Source organism: Arvicola amphibius, chromosome 2, assembly GCF_903992535.2.
Source record: "Arvicola amphibius chromosome 2, mArvAmp1.2, whole genome shotgun sequence".
In the NCBI taxonomy this organism is placed as follows: Eukaryota; Metazoa; Chordata; class Mammalia; order Rodentia; family Cricetidae; genus Arvicola; species Arvicola amphibius.
Window position 1 is genome coordinate 26,017,148 of NC_052048.2, and position 13,386 is coordinate 26,030,533.

The 13,386-nt window shown below is 48.6% G+C and overlaps 1 protein-coding gene across 1 annotated transcript in view; it reads left to right on the forward strand.

Annotated features, from left to right (window-relative positions):
- The window catches only part of A2ml1 (alpha-2-macroglobulin like 1), a 42,616-nt gene that overhangs the window by 14,043 nt on the left and 15,187 nt on the right, over positions 1 to 13,386 (forward strand). Inside the window, exons 13-23 of the mRNA XM_038319272.1 lie at positions 3,744 to 3,804; positions 3,998 to 4,143; positions 5,083 to 5,232; positions 5,799 to 5,993; positions 6,852 to 6,948; positions 7,233 to 7,347; positions 7,703 to 7,931; positions 8,492 to 8,618; positions 10,161 to 10,282; positions 10,745 to 10,796; positions 11,393 to 11,476. Coding sequence (XP_038175200.1) covers positions 3,744 to 3,804; positions 3,998 to 4,143; positions 5,083 to 5,232; positions 5,799 to 5,993; positions 6,852 to 6,948; positions 7,233 to 7,347; positions 7,703 to 7,931; positions 8,492 to 8,618; positions 10,161 to 10,282; positions 10,745 to 10,796; positions 11,393 to 11,476 — 1,378 coding nt within the window. The remainder of the gene's footprint in view (positions 1 to 3,743; positions 3,805 to 3,997; positions 4,144 to 5,082; positions 5,233 to 5,798; positions 5,994 to 6,851; positions 6,949 to 7,232; positions 7,348 to 7,702; positions 7,932 to 8,491; positions 8,619 to 10,160; positions 10,283 to 10,744; positions 10,797 to 11,392; positions 11,477 to 13,386) is intronic.

The following is a 13,386-nucleotide window of genomic DNA, read 5'->3' on the forward strand; positions in this document are numbered from 1 at the left end:
GGAATGCAGCCCTCACTTTCCCTATCCACCTCTTGACATCTGAAAATAGTCCCCTCCTTTTAACACAGGTTTCCTCCCAAATAGACAAAGTTGGCTGTTTGCTTGAGGCTCTGATTCTTTATTACAATGGTAGAATCCTCATGTGCCCTTCCCATGTGCTGTACCTCAGTCTTTCCGATGTTTACTTCCATGCCAAGGTTTTCACTGACCTCCACCACTCTATGTACCTTGGCCTGCAGCTCATTTGGATTCTCAGCAAGTAGTGCTGTATCATCAGCTAAACGCAGGTTATTAATTTGCACGCCACCTCTCTGCACACTTATCTCCTCCTCCTCCAGGGCTGTTGCTCTTATTAATTCCAGGAATGTATTAAGAGCAGTGGTAAGAGGACCCATCCCTGCAGCACTCCTACGATTGTCTTAAACTGACCGCTCAGTTCTCCACAGACTTTGACTGATGCCAAGGTATCTTTATAGGCATTTTCTGATATTATGATTTTCTCTGGGTACCTGTAGAACCTCATGGCTTCCCAAAGTCCTTTCCTCCAAATGCCGTCGAATACCTTCCTAAAGTCGATGTAACAGACATATGTTTTTTTTTTTTTCCAAATTCTTTGTATTTTTCTGCCAATTTTCTCAAAATGAAGATCTGATCGATTGTACTCCTGTTAGCTCTGAATCTGCCCTGGGCCTCTTCTAGGATTTCCTCTGTTCTGCCCTCGATCCTTTGCAGGATAATGGAGGAGGAGATCTTGTTGCTATGGCACAACAGACTAATGCTCCTGTGATTTGAGCAGTCCAGCTTGTCCTTCTTCTTGGGCATGGGAATTGTGACTGAGTGCTTCCATTCCGTGGGAATCACTTCGTGTTTCCATAATCTCTCTGAAGAGTCTGAGAAGCTCCTGGGCCCCTGAGCCTATTGGAGCTGCCTCCAGCTCCTCCACCGTGATGTCACCCACTCCTGACGCCTTCTCGCATTTTGCCCGCTTGATAGCTTCCTCTATCTCGCTCCTGTCCATATTTAATATTTCCTCATCGCCTCTGGCGTCTGAGTGGCTGCTGAACTGTTTCTCATTGTCGTCTATGCTGACAGCATTAGGGTCATTGTATAAGGTGTCAAAGTATCGTCTCCATCTTTGCTTTACTTCTCCTGGTTCTGTTAATAAATAAGCTTTCTCATCTTTCATCACCCGAATCTACAGAGCGTATCTGGCGGTTATCCATCTGATTATCTTCGTAGATAAGATGTGTCGAGCCTCTTTGACCTCTTTGCATATACCTTGTACGTACAGCTCTCTATTCTTCACTCCCTTTTAGACCTCCTGGCACAGACAGCTGTGGTGTTTTGCTGCCTGCGGATTGCCTCTTCATTTGCTCTTTGTGTTCCTTCTTTCTTCCGCCAGGTTGATCGTCTCTGCAGTAAGCCATTCTACTGGTGTTGCCCTTTTTTACATAACCAGTCGTCTCCTTTGAAGTCTCCTGTATGGCTTTTGATTTTTCTGTCATTCGTTCTCTATATTTGTAAAGGGTTGTTTAATGAGTTTCCTCATCTGTTTTCAGCGGTTCTCCTGTACTCTCTCTGTACAGTTGGGTTCTTCGGTTGTTTATGATCGCTCTTCCGGTTTGTCTTGCCTCGTGTCCCTTTTCTAAATTTCAGATAAATGTTGGCCATAACAAGTTGGTGATCTGACCCTAAGTCAGCACTAGGAAATGATGGTCTGTTTTGGATGTTAGATAAGCATTTCCTGCTGACCAGAATGTAGTCAATTTGGCTGTGTGTGCATTTGTCAGGGGATTCCCATGTCCAGCATCTTGATGGTTTGGCCTGCTTGAATTTTGTGTTGAATACGTACAAATCATTTGCACAGCAGAGGTCAAGCAGCCATTCTCCTCTATCGTTCCTTTGTCTGAATCCATATGTTCCCACGACACTACAGTCCATTCTTTCTCCGGATCCCACTCCAGCATTGAAGTCACCCATAACAATTAGTGATTAGTATGCCATTCTTATGCGCCCTGCTGACCTCATTCCGTAGATCTGTGTAGAAACTGTTGGTGACATCCTCTTCTGCTTCCGCTGTTGGTGCCTAAACCTGTACTGGCAACTGTATTGCACCATCTTGAAATAAAGCCAGGGATGGGGGCTTGAAGACAAAGAGTTTTTTAAAAAGCAACCCATTGTGGCTATGTAGGAAAACTAAATGAGAAATCAACTGAGAAAATGTTGCTGGTCAGGGTTGGGACAAGGTGGCTGAGTGGGAGCGGAGGGAAAGAGAATGTGGGGCTCAGAAACGATTTCATTCTGTAGTTCATTGCTCAGTTTTTAATTAGAGTTTTTGTTACTGCTCATGATTGAACCCAGCAAGTACTCTACCATTGAGTTGTACCCCTAGTCCTTCACTGCCATGCACATACATAATACAGTGTGTGTGTGCTTGCATGTGTGTGTGTGTGTGTGTGTGTGCGTGTGCATGCGTGCATGTGTGGTGAGCACATAGAGATCAGAGAGCAACCTTGTAGAACTGGTTCTCTCTTTCCTACCTTTCTATGAGTTCTGGGGCTTGAACACAGACTTCTTGACTCACTGAGCCATGTATCATATGCTAGACCTGCACTACTTTCTTTTTTCTTTTCTTTTCTTTATTGTTTTTCGAGACACGGTTTCTCTGTGTATCCCTGGATGTCCTGGAACTTGCTCTGTAGACCAAGCTGGCTCTGCTTCCCAAGTGGTGGATTTAAAGGCGTGCCCACTACTGCCCGGCTTCTGGACTATATTCAAAGCAATGTTATAAACTGAAAATTGACCCTGACAGCAGCCTCAGTGGGGAAGCAAAATCCCAAACTGGTGGGCAGAAAGCAGTGTGTAGAGATAAGCATGTTACTGATTGCTCATGGCAACAAAAGGAACTAGGCTCAGATAAACCTCAGCGGGCATGACCTAGACTGAATCTCTCTGTTCTCTTATGCTCTCAGTTTCTGGGATTTTGCTTCCTCTGGATCATACCAATGATGTCTGTCATTTCACCGTCTCCAGCAAGCTATAAACACCCATCCTGGCCTGGCAACATGGGGAGGGGTGTGAACAAAATAAGTCACAGTGAGAATACAGACAGCATTCTCAGGACAGGGGTGGGAGGCGAGGCTGGGGGACTGGGTCCGAGGAAGGCGTTCTGAGAGCCACGTGGGGGCTGAGAACTGGCAGTGAGCACTGGGGAAAGGGGGGGGGGTTCTATTTCAAGTGAGAACACACGGGAAATGCTTGGGAAGCAGCATTCATTCCCCTCCTGCGAGCCAGATCAGCTCAGACAGAGGAAGATCCACTGAACTGAACTGTAACAGAGAACAATGGTGAGGATGGATTTTTAGCTGACTTTATACAGCAAGGATTATAAAACAATAAAACCTGGAGATCCCAGAGAAATCCTAGACGTCTGCTGTGAGGGATCTTGTTTTTCTTTCTCTTATTTGATTTTATTTATGCTGTCTGTTCTTTGTTTCTCGCCACCCTTACTGGCTCTCAGCCAAGCCTCTACTTGGGAGCCGAGCCATCAGGACCTGTGGGCAGGCGGCACCCTGCCTCTGATAAGCAGATAGCCGCTAGGTGAGGCGCTGTGCAGGCTCTGGAAGTGTGCAAGGAGCAGGAGTTCGTGGTGGGGGACAGGTGTGCTCCCCAGGTAGGGCCCAGAGCAAAGACACTGACTACTGGACTCTTATTTATTTATTTATTTCTTCCCTCTTCGGTAGGTCACAGGGAAAGGGAGTTTGCAGATCGAGGGGCAGAAACACCTGAAGGTTAAAGAGAAAGGTGAGTGAGGGCACATCCTTCTGGGAGAGATGTGGGATGGTCCTGGGGAAGAGCTCCCGTGCACGAAGGCAGCTGGAGGAGAGACTAGTGAGAAAGGAGGGACAGCGTGGACCCTGAGGCCTCCCCAGACACTGCAGAAGAGCGTGGGTGGGTGGGTGTGCGGCCTTGCTCCTCTGCCCCTCTTCCTCTTCAGGACCAAAAAGCTCCTTCTCCCTCTCGCTGACCTTCACCTCCAGAATGGCCCCTTCCCCTTCCCTCGTCATCTACACGATATTCCCCAGCGGAGGTGTCATAGCCGACAAAATTCAGTTCTCCATGGAGATGTGTTTCGACAATCAGGTAAGGCGGCCGTGAGAAGAGTCACGAAAATGAGCTGGGTGAGGAGAAAGCTCTCTTCTCGTGTTTGATGGAGTTGGAGACGAATAGGGTTCAGCGCAATCTGAAGAGAATACGGAAGAGGTTGTAACACTGTGTTTGTGTCTTTAGTGGTTTAGATCTATGCTGAAATCCGTCTCTCCCCCCACCATTCCTCCCAGCCCCCTTGCCTCCTCCTGCTCCCCCTCCTCCTCTTCCTCTCGCCTCCTGAAGTCACATCAGAGCCGGGGGTGGGTAAGATGAGTTCAGGGACCGGAATAGTCTAAACTATAGTCAGGCTGCCCCAGTAGGAGTGTTCTGCACCTCTGGTCCATACATCCTCTCCCTTCCTTTTCCCTTCTCCCTCCCTTTCTCCTCCTTCCCTTCTCTTCTCTTTATTTTTGAGACAAGGGTCTTGTTATGTAGCCCAGGCTGGCCTCCTCCTGCCTCTGTCTCCCAAGAAGTGCTGGGGTTAGAGAAGCCCATATCACTACAGCTGGCCACAGCTGGCCACATATCCTCCTGCCCCCAATGTTTCCTCTAAACTTTATCAGTTTCTCCACTTTTCCCTCTCTGTTCTAACATTCTAGTTTCAAAGAAATATATGTTACAAATAATCTAACAGTGGGGCTGAAGAGATGGCTCAGCCATTAAGAGCACTGGCTGTTCTTCCAGAGGACCCAGGTTCAATTCCCAGGACCCACATGGCAGCTCATAATTGTCTGTAACTCCAGTTCCAAGGGATCTGACACCTTCACACCAAAGCACATAATATAAATTAAATACATTATAAAAAATTTAAAAGTGATCTAACAGTGACGGAATAGGTTAGATCTCAGGCAGAGGCCTGCTGTCTGATTATCCGGGTCCCATTGCTTCTCCCGCTGTCTGGGCTGATCCACCGCATACGTTTCTCTTCCCCAGGTCTCCATTGGCTTCTCGCCTTCCCAGCAGCTCCCGGGAACAGAGGTGGAGCTGCAGCTGCAGGCAGCGCCTGGGTCCCTGTGTGCGGTCCGGGCTGTGGATGAGAGTGTTCTACTCCTCAGGCCAGAGAGCGAGCTGAGCAATGACTCTGTGAGTGGGTGGTCTGGGGACTGGGCTGGGGTGGTCTGGGGACTGGGCTGGGGTGGTCTGGGGCAAAGGAGATGGTGGAGAGAACGGTTTAGCCTTAGCCACATTTGAACACAGCGGGGGTCAGGGATCCTGGGGAAGTAACACCCCAAGGAAAGGTAATAGAAAAGCTGTCATTTGAAAGTAGAGCCATGTGTGGTGGCAGCACTAGAGAGGGTGGGGCTGCCAGTTCATTGCCAGCCTGGGCTATATAGTGAGGCCAGGAAGGAAGGAAGGACAGGAGGGAGGGAGGGAGGGAGGGAGGGAGGGAGGGAAGGAAGGAAGGAAGGAAGGAAGGAAGGAAGGAAGGAAAAATAAAGGTATTTGAAGGACATAGTAATATGGAAGCTAAGAAGGAAGAAGGGTGAATCAGAAGGCATGAGGCCCCGGGAAAGTGCCATGGAGGTTACGGCAGAATAAGTAGAAGAATCTGTACAAGTGAAGCGAGACAGCATGAGCCGTGGCGGCAGAACAGACGTGGCTCCCACCTGCTGTACTGAGTCGGGCTTGTTCTCCCTGCCCCATCGCAGATCTACAGGATGTTTCCATCCTGGTACAATTCTTACCCCTACCAAGTGGCTGAATATGACGAGTGCCCAGCACACAGCCCATGGGACTTTCCTCGACCCCTCTCCGATCCCGTGCCCAGAGAGGGACTGAGGAGTCATTCAGTCATCTGGAGACCCTGGCTTTCTGAAGGCGTGGACCTGTTCAGCTTCTTTCAGGTAGATGCCCCGACACTTTCGCTCCTAGGAAAACGATGGTTGTGGGAACAGGGGACAGGAAGGTCACATCTAAGAAAGCAGAGCGGCTCACGTGGGCATTGGCGGGAAGGAATGAGGGAGAGGCTCTGACGTGTGAGATAGTCTCTCTAGGCTCTTCTGCCTGGAAAACTTGTCTGGTGAAAGAGCCACTGTGTGAGGCTGTCCTAGAACTCTCTCCATGGCCCTCACAGGTGACACTTGAGAAGGGACAGTGGGGGAGGTAACCCAGAGGTCTGTATTGTCACATAAAACAGTTGATAGGTGTTTTAAGAGCAGGACTTGGGATGCTGAGTGAGCCAAGTCCAACCAGGAGATGTCCGAGGTCATGTCTCCACGTCTTCTTCTTCTGTGTGTTCTTCCTACTGCTTGCCTTTCCGTAACACTGGTGTGTTTTTAGGACTGATTAATCTGGGATGGCCTCGGCCCTCGGAAGTCAACGACTGAGGACACAGTGACATTTGGGAGAAGCATAAACATCTTTATTTTTAATGAATTTAAGATTGAGCTAGTTAGGTTCTTTTAGTCACATTGAAGTCTCACAAACTGTTACCTTCCTTTCTTTGTGGTTTGGGGGGATGGGACTCAAGGCCCCGAATGCCACTCATGTTTTCTGTCACTGAGCTGCACACCCAGACCAAAGTGACCCAATGAGTCTGGTCTCCATGGCTGAACGCTGGGTGATAACCATTAGTCTCATTATTAACAACAAAAGCATATTTGGATTCGAACCTTTGAGGACGGATCTCCTTGACTGTAGGTCAGGTCGTAGGGCAACAACACCTTCACACGTCATTTGTTGGTCTCTTTGGTGCTTGTCAGGACATGGGCTTGAAAATTCTATCAAATGCCAAAATCAAGAAGCCAGTGGACTGCAGCCGCCACCATCCGCTCTACAGCTCCTCTGCCATGGATGGAGGTAAGCTGCTGGCCTGGGCTCCGGGACTCTGAAAACCTCCTCTATCACTTCAGATTGGTCCTGGGTCATAGATGCAGGATGGTTTCAGAGAGTCTTTCCAGGAAGGGTCCCTTTTCTGTCCAGTCCATGGTCTCAGTTCTTGGTACATACTTCCCCAATGACCTTTCTACCTCTCCTCTCCTTGGGGTCCTTTGCTTTGTATGAGTTCTCTAGTTTGATTATGAATTTCTTACTTGCTGTCTCATAATAAGAGTTTTCCAAATTTGTCTTCTAAACCTTGTCAGCAGGTGGCAGTGTTGCCCGGGAGGCTGGGTTCGCATCGCCTTCACCGCAAACAGAGGGTTCTCCGGTCCGCCAGTACTTCCCAGAGACCTGGCTGTGGGAACTGTTTCCGGTCGGGTAAGGGATGCAGTGGAGACCGCAGAAAACTCAGAATCGTCATTTCAAAAATCTCAGCGTCAGGAACTCCTCCCCCAGGGTCTCAAAACAAGCACTCAGAACAGACTCATATCTCACACCCACGTCGTGCAGACCGCATGCTCGCCCCAAATGCACACTGGCGCTTAGACTACGTGCCGGTTTTGGCAAGCCACAAGCCACAGAACCATGCCACCCCTTCTCCTTCCCGCATATGCACATCTCCCTCACCTGGGGGACTCACACGTAGTGCAGACGGCTCTACTTTTCCGTTTGCAGATCCGTGCTCTCCAATGCGCTCAGCTCCCGCGCCTCACTCGGGTTCTTGTGTTCCCAGTAACTCAGGAAAGAAGGTGGTCCAGGTCACAGTTCCTGATACCATCACCGAGTGGAAGGCTATGACATTCTGCACCTCCCAGTCCAGAGGCTTTGGCCTTTCCCCTACTGTTGGGCTGACCGCTTTCCAGCCGTTCTTTGTTGAGCTGACGCTGCCTTACTCAGTCGTTCGTGGGGAATCCTTCCGTCTTACAGCCACGGTCTTCAACTATCTCAAAGACTGCATCAGGGTGAGAGCGTGGCTTCCGGAAGCAGTGGGGCCCTGTAGACCCACCAGATTGGAAGCATGCCAGACTTCCCTGGGTGATGCCTTGTGGGTGTCACAAGCCTTGAGTCCCTAAGTCACTACCCCTTCACCTCCCACCTCCCTTCTTTCCTTCCTTCATACTGTGAGTGGAACACATGGCTTCAAGCACCCTGGCCAAATGTCTGACCACTAAGCTACATGCCAGTACTCTTTTTTTTTTTTTTTTTAAATTTATTTACTTACTTACTTACTTACTTAGTTAGTTACTTTATTTATATGTTTATTCTTTGACAATTCCATAAATGAGTTTATTTTGGCCACTCCCACCTCCCACTATCCTCTCTCACCCTATTCCCACCTCCCAGCCTGCTTTTATTTTGAAATAGAGGCTCTCAAAGTTGCTTTCCCCGGCCTTGAACTCACTCTGTAGCCTAACCAGGGACGTGGACTTGAGCTTCCTGCCTCAATCTTCCAAGGCGTTAGGGTTTCCAGGCCTGCACTCTCGAGCTCCACTCTCGTGCCTTTTCTTTCTCAATCGTTCAGATTCAGACTCACCTGGCTCCATCAGACGAGTACCAGGTGGAGTCAAGGGCAGACGGTCAGGCCTCCAGCTGCCTGTGTGCCAACGAAGCCAAGACCTTACACTGGGATATCACGGCTGTCAGGCTGGGTAAGAGAGGATTAACTGGCTGGGGAAGACGACAGGACCTGAGCCTTCTGTGTTTTCCTGCCGCATTCACTTGTTTCTGCTTTCCTCCTTGTTCTTTGCCTCCACCCATTCCCTTCTGAGGCTGTGTGATAAGTCAGTAAGCAAAGGCTCCAAGAGACGAACAAACAGATGAACCTAATCAAGACTATTCCCAGGGTGAAAGGAGAGCTTTTGGTATTTACAACAGGACAAGGACCTATTATGGGACAAACACTATTCCGACTACTTTAATATGCCCACCCATTTTTAAAAAATAATTATGTTTATGTATGTGCCAGAGAATACCATGTGCCGTGTGCGTATAGGAGCCTGGGGAGGTCAGACGAGAGCATCACATCCCTGGAACTGGTGTTCTATATGGTTGTGAGTCACCATGTGGGTGTCAGGAACTGAACCTGGGTCCTCTACAATAGCAGCTGGAGATTTTAACCACTGAGCCATTCTTCCAGCACTTGTACTAACTCATTCAATCTTTATACCAATCCACTGACTGTCTCTCATGGAGTAAATCCCTACAATCAAAAGATGGCCTTTTGATTTAATGGTTATAAACTATTGGAAAATTTAGTGGGTTGGAAGAACAAATGTTTACTTGTTTATACACTGTCACATATATTCTGGGCTGGCTTCAAATTCACTATGTAGCTGAGGATGGTCTTGAACTTTGGATCCACGCCTCGAGCACCCGAGTGCTAGGTTTATAGGCATACGTGACCACACCTGGTTTGCGTGGCACTAAGGTGTGTCATGAAGCAGTCAAGCTTCAAACCACGGCTGTGGGCTCACCTGAAGACTTGAGAGAAGACCCACTTACTTCAGAGGCCCCATTTCTGGCAGGTTCATGGACAGAATGTTGTGAGCTGCAGCCCCCATTCCACGTCTCACAGGGGTCTTCTGTGGGCTGCTTCACCGCAAAGTTGCTGTTCTCCAGAGCCCAGGGCTGGCAAGTCTGTGCACCAGAGAGAACCTGCGGCCTTTGTGTGACAATCAGAAGAGCTATCCCATTACTTCTGCTCTATCTCATCACTAAAAATGAGTCACTTGGGTCCTGCCTCAATGGCAGAGTGATGGTCTATTATATGTCACACAACCCCCAGTTCCACCCTCAACACCAAAACCATACACACAGACACACAAAAAAATTAACCAACCAACCAAACAAACAAACAAACAAAAACCAAACAACAACAAAAAGCCACCCTACCTTACTCAACAGAGTCACTCAATCCAGCCCACACCCCAAGGAGGTAACCATCAAACTGCAGGACTCGCACACCCTTAGAAGTCACCTTCCACACTGCCTCCCCATCCCTGGCATCACCCGGGAATACCTGAGAAGTTCAAAATTCAGGCTGCACCCCAAGTCTCTGAGCTAGAGCTTGCGCCGTGACAAGGTCCCAAGTGATGGTTGGGCCACACCAGTTTGAGAGTCTCAAGGGAGAGAGGCCTCACTGGCCCCTCTGGTTGTTATGCTGACTCTCCCCTTCCTTTACCTCCCCTCAGGTCATGTCAACTTCACTATCAGTACAGAGATTGTAGCCAGCGATGAACTCTGTGGGGGCCGGAAGGCGGTTGTCCCCAACAGAGGCCGGAGTGATACTCTCATCAAGCCAGTCCTTGTCAAGGTGAGGTCTTTCAGGATGGCTATCAGAGGTGGAGACAGCAACCACATAGGATGCTCAGTGCCCCACCCTGCCAGTCAGCTTCACAGCCCTCACAGTCTTCCTCCAGTCTGGAAGTTTCTGTGTTCTCCTCCATTGGCCCTTTGCCTGACACACGTGGCCTATGGAAGTGCTCAGTGTGATGCCAGCCTCAATGCAAATACTCAGATGAGCAGCGTTAGCTTCCCCGATTAGAATTCGTGACCTCATCAGTTGCTTTTCTAACCCATTACAAACCCCATTGTTAGCCTTGCTTCTAAAAAACTTTCCTTAAGGTTCCTCTAACCGTAGGCTGTGTTGGGAAAGGGTCCGTTCTCTTACCTTCTGAGGGAAGTGTGAGAGTGTGAGGAAGTGCCTCCCCTCCATCCTCCCTGCTTCTGTTCCCATCATGCTGTTCACCTGATGCTCACTCCTTGTACCATGCAGCCTGAAGGCGTCCTTGTGGAGAAGACTCACAGCTCATTGCTGTGTCCGAAAGGTGGGTAGACCCAAGAGGGTGGCTGGGCTGATGTCCTTAGGGCAATAGGTGATTCTCATATACAAAAGGAGTCTGCTGGATGTGGTGGCACAGCCTACAATCCCAGTTGAGTGCAGAGGCAGGAAGATCGCCACAAGTTTGAGGTCAACTTGGTCTAAACTGGGAGTTCCAGGCTAGCCAGGGTCACATAGGGAGAGACCTTGTTATCAAACCAAACCAAACCAACCAACAAACAAATAAAGCAGAGGCATGTGCAGGACTAGGAGGAAAAAGGGAGTCTGGGCTGTTACCCTTGCTGGAATCAAGGAACTGAAGAGCAGGGTTTGAAGGAAAGGAAAGGAAAAGAAAGAAGGAAAGGAAAAGGAAAGGAAAAGGAAAAGGAAAGGAAAAGGAAAGGAAATCCTAAGAAACATGTGTATGGCTCCTTGAAATTTATTTTTAGCAAAAACCATTGTGAATCATCTTAAACACCACTGCGCAGCACCCATAGGATGTACTGGAGAGTACAGGGCATAGGAAACCCTAGATCACAGAACCTAGATCATCAGAATCCCATGATCTCCACCACCCACGTCACCTTTTCTCTATGGTCACAGGAGAGGTGGTTTCAGACTCTGTCGCCCTGGAGCTCCCTGGGGACGTGGTTCTGGACTCTGCCAAGGCTTACATTACTGCTCTGGGTAAGCAGGGTGCTCGGACAAGTGGGCTAGAGGCTGCAGCAGCGGAATGCAGACAGAGTGGGGAGCTGAAGCACCCCCAGTCTGAAGGAGGGGAAGAAGAGAAGCAAAGCCTGTTCAAGAGTAATGCCCAAGATGGGATTACAAATCTAGTTTCAAATGGAGGTGTTGTTTGGGGCTGGAGGTTAAGAGCACATTCTGTTATTCCAGGACCAAGCAACCATGTCAGTTGACTGAAACTTGCTTGTAACCGTACTTCCAGGGGATCTAGCACACTCTTCTGGCCTTTGAAAATACTCATACACACACACACACACACACACACACACGTACACACTCACACACAGAGACACATACAATAAAAACATATATCATTTTTTAAAAATGAAGGAATCGAAGCAGGATAAAAATAAAATCTTTTAAATTACTAAGTCACTGGGGTGGGAGGAAGCTTGCAGCTACAGATGCTAGATATGTGTTTGGGTTTAAAGTATCTACAACCCGGGTAGAGAAAAGATAAAATGTTTGCTGAAGCCATTTAACAAAGAAGCATCTATGTTCAGCTCGGAAGGTGGCAGCCATGTTTGCACAAACTGCACAGCGCACGTCACTCCTTTGGGAGGACAGTGGAAATGAGACATGGAGTCTGATGCGTTCATCTTGCCCCTGAGCCCCTACGTGACCTGGACACAGTCACAGATAACCCCAGGCTTCCTTCCCCTCTGTGAAACAGTGAGAGTGACCGCCCCTCGGGACTGACAAAGGACTAAGATATGTGATGTACAGCTGTCACTCCTGGAGGAGCCTTTCTTTAGTCTCTCACCTCTACTAAGATTCCTTCCGGGTCACTCTCTGTCATGACTGTGACCTACCAGTAACTCGGCTACTGCATTCATTCCCTCCAGTGTATCAGCCCATGAGATTTGTCCTCACCCTGAGAACATAGATCGTTTCTTTTCCCTTTCTGTCTCTGACAAATTCCTTTAATACAGTTTGATGTTGAGTACATATTTATAGATTTGAATTGAACCTAATATCTAAAACATGAGTAGTCATAGTATCCTGCTAGCTGGCTTATGGGGTGTGTGCTATGTTCGTAGGCGTAACTTGGAGAAAGAATCTGCGTTGTGTTTGTCGGGGAGAAATGCGCCCTTTGGGGGTAAATTTATGTGCAATTGAGGAGTTTAGATATTAAGTGTAAGTATGGCAGGTTTGGTATGCCACTTGCAACATCTCTGGCAACATGTAAAATCCCTGTACCTTAGACAGCCTGTGTGCTTTCCTGAGCTCCTGCCTTTTCGTGCTCAGCATTAGAGAACTGTATTAGACTTGCTGGCTTGTGAGAAATGTGACTGTTTTCTAATGCTGTCCTTGTGACTGTGAACCCCTCATGCTATCCTCTTGACTGTGAACCCCTAAAGCTGTTCTCTTGACTGTGAACCCCTCATGCTGTCCTCTTTTTTTTTTTTGGTTTTTCGAGACAGGGTTTCTCTGTGGCTTTGGAGCCTGTCCTGGAACTAGCTCTGTAGACCAGGCTGGTCTCGAACTCACAGAGATCCGCCTGCCTCTGCCTCCCGAGTGCTGGGATTAAAGGCGTGCGCCACCACCGCCCAGCTCATGCTGTCCTCTTGACTGTGAACCCTGAATACTGTCCTTGTGACTGAATCCCTAATGTTGTCCTCTTGACTGAACCCCTCATGCTGTCCTTGTGACTGAACCCCCTTAGTTTCCTTATCATGTTTTATATGTATGATGTCTGTCTGCATAGATGTATGTCTGTTGTCTGGTGCACAGAGGTCAGAAAGAGGGCATCAGATCCCCTGGAACTAGAGTCACAGATGCTTGTGAGCTACCATATAGGTTCTGGGAACCCAATCTGGGTCCTCTGCAAGAGCAGTCAGTGTTCTTAACTG